Here is a 7,546-nt window from a genome sequence, read left to right on the forward strand (position 1 = left end):
AATGACTATACCAGAAAATACATCACACTGGTAAATTTAAAATTTCCAACTAAGCTGCAATATGTTTCAGTATCTCATTAGTACTGTTTTACCCTTCACAGAATTTATAGTCACAGATACATTTTATACAAAACACATGTAAAAGGAAAACAGACAGACAGGCTGAATGAATGAATTCAGCAACAAGGTTATTGAACAGTCCAAGAGTCACCCGTTACAGTCCTACCAGGAGCCAGCTGTTCGGTTTTTTTGCTGCTACTTACTCCTTGAAGCCAAATTTCATAAATAAATACGTTAAATAAAATTTAAAAAAATCTCCCAGCTTCTAAAGACAGAGTTTCTTTGCTACAATGTAGGAACAAAAGAGAATCAAACATTAAACTTTCTTCCTTATTTTCTGGTAATTCTCTCCTTTTGGGGTGTATTAACTGTAAACTGCTCCCTAGGTTTCTTTTTGTTTCAAAGTTATTTCTTTATGTTTCAAAAGTCATACTAACACTTTACACTCTGCTACACAGATTTTACATTGACATCATTTGTAAGCAATTGCCTGCACGGTAATACATTGTTCAAGCTTCCACAAACACATGCGCCCTCTTCCATGTAATCCCCAGACAATTTAAAGCACAAACACCATTGTATAATAAATTACTGTTGAGTGTCAAGTTGCATGTAATACATCGCATGTGAACTTTCAATTATTGTCTCAAAGTCATTATTTCAACCTGTCCTGAGATTTCCTAGTCTAACCCATACTACTCAATGAGTTTGAAGTGGCACTGGTGTCACAAGAAGCATTGTTAATCCTCAACCACTCATCCACTGCTGTTATCCCCTTTGCGTGCCGGAAGGGCCTGGGTAGTGAACCAAAACGAAGCTGATACAGATGAAAATTAAAAACTAGGCAAAAAAACCCATCATTTTCCATCGAGACCAGATTCCTCACTGCTCCCGAACCAGCACACAAACATGCAGTCCAGCAGAAGGAGCCCAGAACTGCCTGCTCTTCCAGCTTGAGCAGTTACCTCTGCCGGCTTAAGGTGACTGTGGAACTACCACATTAAAAAAATAAAATAAAAAACAATAGTCGCACATGGTTAGGTAACTTTTGAAATCAGGAATGAGAACATTAGTAAGTCATTGAGTGATTCGCTGAACAGGTAATACTGGATGTAAACCAGTCCAAAACCAGCAGAGACGGACTGTATTTCAGGTGTTCATGTGTTACATAAACATTAATTTGTTCCACTAGCAGATCTCCAAAGTTACCAGCCTTCACAACCCAACAAGAATTGAACTACAGTATGACTTGCAGATGCAGATTCCCCTTCTATATCCTGCGCAACAAGGAGACAGTTAACAAACTAAGGTTTAAAAATTTTTTTTTTTTTTAAATATACTTTAAATACAAAAGAAAACAAATCCAGGATATCATGATCACAAATTAACATTCCACATGAGGGCATCAACAGTGCTATAAATTAGTTTTTCCCCCTATAGTGTACACTACTTCAATCACCTACTAGCATCTATTTTTAACATAGATTTTTTTTCATTTTCAGAACTCTTCAAAATTCCATTTGGAGGTGGTCACATTTTGGAAAAATTTGTTATGGCCAGACAGGTGCTACTAATCAAGAAACATACCTGCTACAGAACTGCAGAGGAGGATGAACATCCAAATCAGACAGCTGAACATTTCCTTTCCAGTAACTATGGGCCAGAAATGCTGTCATAAAATAAAAATATAAATAATATACTTCAAGTAAAGTAATACTCTGTAAGCATTAGTATAGGAGTTAACAACGCTGTTCACCGTGTCTCATTTGCATTCAAGTCAAGCACTGCTTTGTCTGTTACCTTCCTGCACAACGGGAGAAATTTGATAGTTTTCCTAAGAAAGGTGTACACATTTCCTACAAAGAAAAGAGAGGTAAGTGCACCTGAAATCCTTCTTAGGGCAATCCAATCCACCTAAGTAATTTACCTTCCAAAGACTCTGTAAAGAATCGGTAAGAGATTTATCTACATCCACTTGAAATCCAGCCTGGCTAGCCAGTCTTTGAGCCTATTCAATTAGCAGAGTGAATTCTGTTGAAGAGGAAAGCTGTTGCGGAAGAAGGAATGATCCGCACCTCTTCTGCATCACCACCTAATAGCACAACAGCTCAGGAAGTGGGCAACGGTCCCGGGTCATCATCCTCCTGAGAGTGAATTCACATGGTTTTTATCACACTGAAATGTCCCAGGCACCAGCCTTGAGGACACCCTGCAAAGGTGAGGAAAGGCACCTCTCTTTGGCTTGCTCTTTGAAGCTGGACTGCTGTGTATCCACAAAAACTCTGGGGTAAGGAGGAGGAAAGCAAAGCAGTAGAATAATCTCTTATAAAGGTAGAGCTGAATCTAGGGTTTCAGAGCGAAAATAACAGAAATCAAATACTCCCCTTGCCTCAAGCATTGCTGTCATCACCCGCAGGATCACAGAGTGGTTGGGATTGGAAGGGACTTCTGGAGGTCATCTGGTCCAACCACCCTGCTCCAGCACGGCCACCCAGAACCAGTTCCCCAGGAGCATGTCCGGATGGCTTTTGAACATCCCCCAGGAGGGACACTCTACAGTCTCCCTGGTCAACCTATGCCAGTGCTCAGTCACCCTCCATGTTCAGAGGGAATCTCCTGCGTTTCAGTTTGTGCCCACTGCCTCTTGTCCTGTTGCTGGGTGCCACTGGAAAGAGCCTGGCACCCTCCTCTTTGCACCTTCCCTTCAGGTATTTATGAGATCGCCCCCTGAGCCTTCTCTTCTCCAGGCTGAATAGTCCCAGCTCTCTCAGCCTTCCCCTGTATGAGAGATGCTCCCTTCAGCGTCATCGTGGCCATTCACTGGACCCTCCACAGTATGTCCACGTGTCCTGTACTGGGGAGTCCAGAAGGACATACAGCACGCCAGTGCCAAGCAGAGGGGAAGGATCGCCCTGGCCTGCGGGTTACACCCCCCCTTAACGCAGCCAGGATGCCAGGAGCTTCCTTTGCCATATGGGCACGCTGCTCCATGGTGCCCACCAGGACCCGCAGGGATGCCCTCCAGCTGACCAGCCCCTTCTCTGTCCTAGTGTCCGCAGTTGTTCCCACGTCCATGATTTGGCACTTCCCCTTGTTGAACTTCACGGGGTTCCTGGCAGCCCATTTCTCCAGCTTGTCGAGGTCCTATACTATATAGTCTGACTAAAACTATACTAAAAAACTGCTTTGTGGTGTGTTTCTGCCAGAACTCATCTTAAACACCTTTTTCAGTCGGTCTCAGGAAACATTTTATAAATTTTGAGGCTGTGGCAGTGCAAAACGGGAGGAAAAAAAATGAGAAGGACACATGGGATAAAGAGAAATGAGGGAGGAGTTTACTTCTAAAATACAGCTGTAGCAAGATGTGTATCAACAAGAAACAGAGCAATTACAAAAAGATAATCTATTACTACTTTAATTACCTGGGGTGTAAGCTCTTTTTCTCAAAGCAGTAAAGATAAATTATGCTATTGATGGCAACAAAAAGGACCTTAAGCAATTGTTCCTGGTATTCTGCACCAGCAGGTGCAAAATTAAAAATAGATGCAGATTTTAAAATATTTAGATAGTTATTTTTAAATTTTAGAATTAATATAGTCCATTGCAGTGTTGATGTGATCCTACAAGTTCCATTCTGTTAAGGCTAAGAATATCTTCTGTAAGCACTACAGTGTGTGTTCTTATTGTATTTTTTGAAGTTTAAGAAAGATAACAAAGTAAAAAAAAAATCAGTCCCAAAGTCATGGCTACAAGAAAACTACATTCACTCAAAAATAAAGAAAAATCATAATGATGACTCTAACAAGTTCTTTGCCAACTTTACAGGAACACACAGTAGTGATTGCTATACAACTGCGGTAAACACTGATGTAGTCCGTAGTTCATTAGCTAGGAGACTACTAGCTGCAGGAAATCAATACACTTCAAAGATGATTATCAGCCTCAATAAAACCAAGCAAAATAACCATGAGCACTACAAGATGATGTGCCTAATCAAAACTATCTGACGGAGGAGGAATGGTAAGCCGAAGACAAAGCAAGAATGAGTTACAGATGCTACACTGGCATAAGCACTTTTTTTAAAAAAGTAAAGAAGCCAAATGAAATGTTTTTGCAACAGCTCTATGAATATGGATTTAATCTCGGAGGATATACTCATTCCTGAGATCACCAAATCCTCTGTGTGGCATGTGAAGATAAGCATACATATAATTGCTTACGGGAAAGAGCTTCAGGCACTTAGCATAAATAATAAAGTTCGATTCTATTTCTGTAGACTTAACTGCTAGCAACATATAATAAAAGCCCACAGTGTGTTCTGTATTGTAAAGACTTCATGCAGTAAAACCGACAGTTCAAAACACAGGCTTTACACTTGCTTGCATCAACCATAGAATACATGGTTTATATATTATGGATGTGGCTAATTAATCTCCTCTAGCGATGGACTTCTTCCTTCGATTCACTGAGGATAACTACACAGTAACAAAAACCAGTAAAAGCTCTGTAATGTTAGATAACAGTATGTCAAGAAACAACTGCTTCCAGATCATACAGGCAGGGGCATCATTTCAAAAATACGTAACTACAAAAAAATATCAAGCAAAAAGAGAGAAAAGCAATGTCACCACAGAGCAGCTGTCAATACCAAACTTGATTACACTGCTCTAAGTAAAAAGTGGTAATAGGTTTTCCTACTTTGTGGACTACTCAAAAAAAGCTAATACCAAGAAGAAATCGAAGATGATGGTTCTCCCCAGCAGGACATGCAGTTCCTTCCAGCCAAGCAAGGAATCAATGTACAAAATGCCTTTAATAACTGAAGAGTTCACTTCAATAGAAGATCTCTTGCAACAAAAGGAACCATGAGTTGACGTGGACATTGATTTTATCTGAGAGCAGCTACCCTTCTCCTGGAAATTAAATTATTTCATAGATCTTTGTTGAGAGAAAAATGAAAAGACAGTATGAGCTGAACCATGGCCTTGGTTAAAGCCTAGAACACTTCAAAGGGTGCACAAATTTGAGCAGGGAGATGAACAATCTGCTATATTCAACAATAAAAAGAAAGAAAAAGATTATTAAGTATCCAGCACTTCCCACTGTCATTCTTGGCTTAGAGCTTGGCAAAGCTTTAACAGTTTCTGCCGATACTGTGCATATGCTGGCTTGCTATTTTTGAGGGGACATAGAATCAGCCAAAATAGTTCAGCTATTTCCAAGAATAAGGAAAACATCTTTTATCATATTCCTTTGACTAGGTCCAGCAATCCCACACTTTTTTTAGCAAGGAGCTGGGACTCAAAAGCATTGGGAAATCATAAGAACATTTTTCAATTATGCTTGTCCCAAAAATACCACTTACCACCGCATATTCCACCACAGTAGAGCACAGCGCTAGAAGATCAGGCATGGCAAATCTGGCCACGATGCCAGGTTACGAGTCCCAGAAAAATTCTAATTCCACATATTCACCAGAAAGCTTGAACAGCCAAAGATCCCATCCACACTTGGCGAGCGCTCCTTACCCTGTACCCATACCTACCTTTTCCCCCGTTCTAGTCCTCCTCCAGTGCTCATCACACAGTAAGCCACTTCCACTTGCTAAAAAAGCAGAAAACTAAGCAAAAAAATGTACTTGTGCTACATTAGTAAATGTAAGCAACTTGCTACATGATTTGACAGGCATCTGCGCTGGTGAAAAGAGAGGAGGGCACGGGGTAGGGGGAAGAGACCTCTGTGACATTTCTGCCCAGCTGTGAGCTGCTAATCTGGTTCAGTCCTGGTGCTATGTTAACACCTTCTTTGACTTTCCAATACCAATTAGCAGCCGGGTAATTGACATGCCAGCTGCTCATTACCACACGTCACAGACCAGAGTAGTCACTCAGCGGGCTACAACGCTGCTCACGTCTTAGGTGGTTGACACTACACAGGTATGTGGCTGAATAGCTCTCCGGCTGTTTACTTAAGAAATCACACATGAAAAAGTGATGAAAGAATATTCCTGAGGGAAAGCCACATCATAAATTCAGAAGCACTTCCCTTAAAGAAACCTATAAAAGCTACATTCTGACGACTAAACAAAGAGCATAAACAGAGCTGTCATCTTCAGTTATTTAAAAAACTGGTTCCCCAAAGCCAGATTACTTGCAGGAAGGTGCAATCTCAACGAAGGTCTCATTAAATAAATAAAAAATTGTGTAACATAGTTGATGAAACAAGGCTTTCGCAGTACCAAAACCTCTGGGCTTCCATTTTCATCTTGAAATTTAAGTTGTTTGAAAGACCTATGGTTTAAAATTTAAAGAAGCCAGAGGGAAAAAATTAACCAAAGTAACTTTCCCCCTTACTCTACTTAGGACTATCTCTTAATGATCCTTCCCACGTTTCAGGACAGGAAACCTTTTTCCATTCAGATCCAATTCCAAGCTGCTGTTTACCTACACAAACACATAGTTTCGCACCCAGTGCAGATGCTACACTGTGAATAAAGAACACAGTAGATCCATAAACAGAAAGGCACTATGCCTCTAGGCTATATAAAACGTAAGCCCAGTCATCTTCAAGAATTTTTAATAACTTTACTGGACCCTGACAGGGCATCCTTTCCTACGGAGTCGGACACTCTTCTAACAGCTATGGAAGAGGAAGGAAGTGGCACAGCTGTCTTTTACTTAGTCTTAGTAGCAATTGCTAGAGCTCTGCCATGCCAGCTGCCATATGGAGACACACCTTGCCCTGTACGAGATCAGCCAGTGGGGAGTGTCAGGAGCCCAAGCCTGCGCTCGGCCCCACCAGGACACCCAACGGCGGTGATACGCACTGACGCCACTGGAAAAGCCATAACCATCCGTTTTCAGAACTTCAATATGCAGATCCATCAGTGTTTACGCACTTCCTAAGTGAAAGAGGACATTTTCAGCTAAACAACCCAGATACGGTAACTTCAGTCTCCTTCCTAGTAAGAGGGTGTAGCAGGATCAGCTTCCAGGACTGGTCAGGATTCCATCAAGGGCAAGTACCAGAGAGGATCAGAAGAGGAAAACATAGGTCAGAGAAGAGGATAACATGTAAACATACTGGAGGAAGCAGTAAATGTGAGGGACAGCTAATGGCATTTCCCAACTCACAAATCCCTATAAATCACACACTGACAAGTTCATCCATGGGAAAAATGACACTGTAGGGAAAGATCCATTAGCGCACTGGTTGTATAACCCACAGTCCTTAACCTAGCTAAAAATAGTCAGCTGACCCTCAAACTACGATGGATAAGATTTAAAACTGAACTTTTAAGCAGAACTGGATTTAAACAGGGCTTTTGAAAAATAAACTTATTTGAATTCCCAATTACGAAGGCCTACCTTAAAACATGCTATCACAATCTGCTAAAATCACTTGAATTTAATAAATTCAAACAATACCTATTTATTGAGAAAACAGCAACCACTAAGTTTACAGACACATCTGAAGGAGCAGCGGG

General features: G+C 41.1%; 1 protein-coding gene across 1 annotated transcript in view; it reads right to left on the reverse strand.

Annotated features, from left to right (window-relative positions):
* IL31RA (interleukin 31 receptor A) overlaps positions 1–1,699 on the reverse strand; it is a 24,507-nt gene extending 22,808 nt beyond the window's left edge. The window contains exon 1 of the mRNA XM_010157096.1: positions 1,648–1,699. Within this exon, the coding sequence (XP_010155398.1) occupies positions 1,648–1,699 (52 nt within the window). The remainder of the gene's footprint in view (positions 1–1,647) is intronic.
* Between the last annotated feature and the right edge of the window lie 5,847 nt (positions 1,700–7,546).

The sequence above is a fragment of the Eurypyga helias genome, unplaced genomic scaffold, assembly GCF_000690775.1.
Source record: "Eurypyga helias isolate BGI_N326 unplaced genomic scaffold, ASM69077v1 scaffold16228, whole genome shotgun sequence".
NCBI lineage: Eukaryota > Metazoa > Chordata > Aves > Eurypygiformes > Eurypygidae > Eurypyga > Eurypyga helias.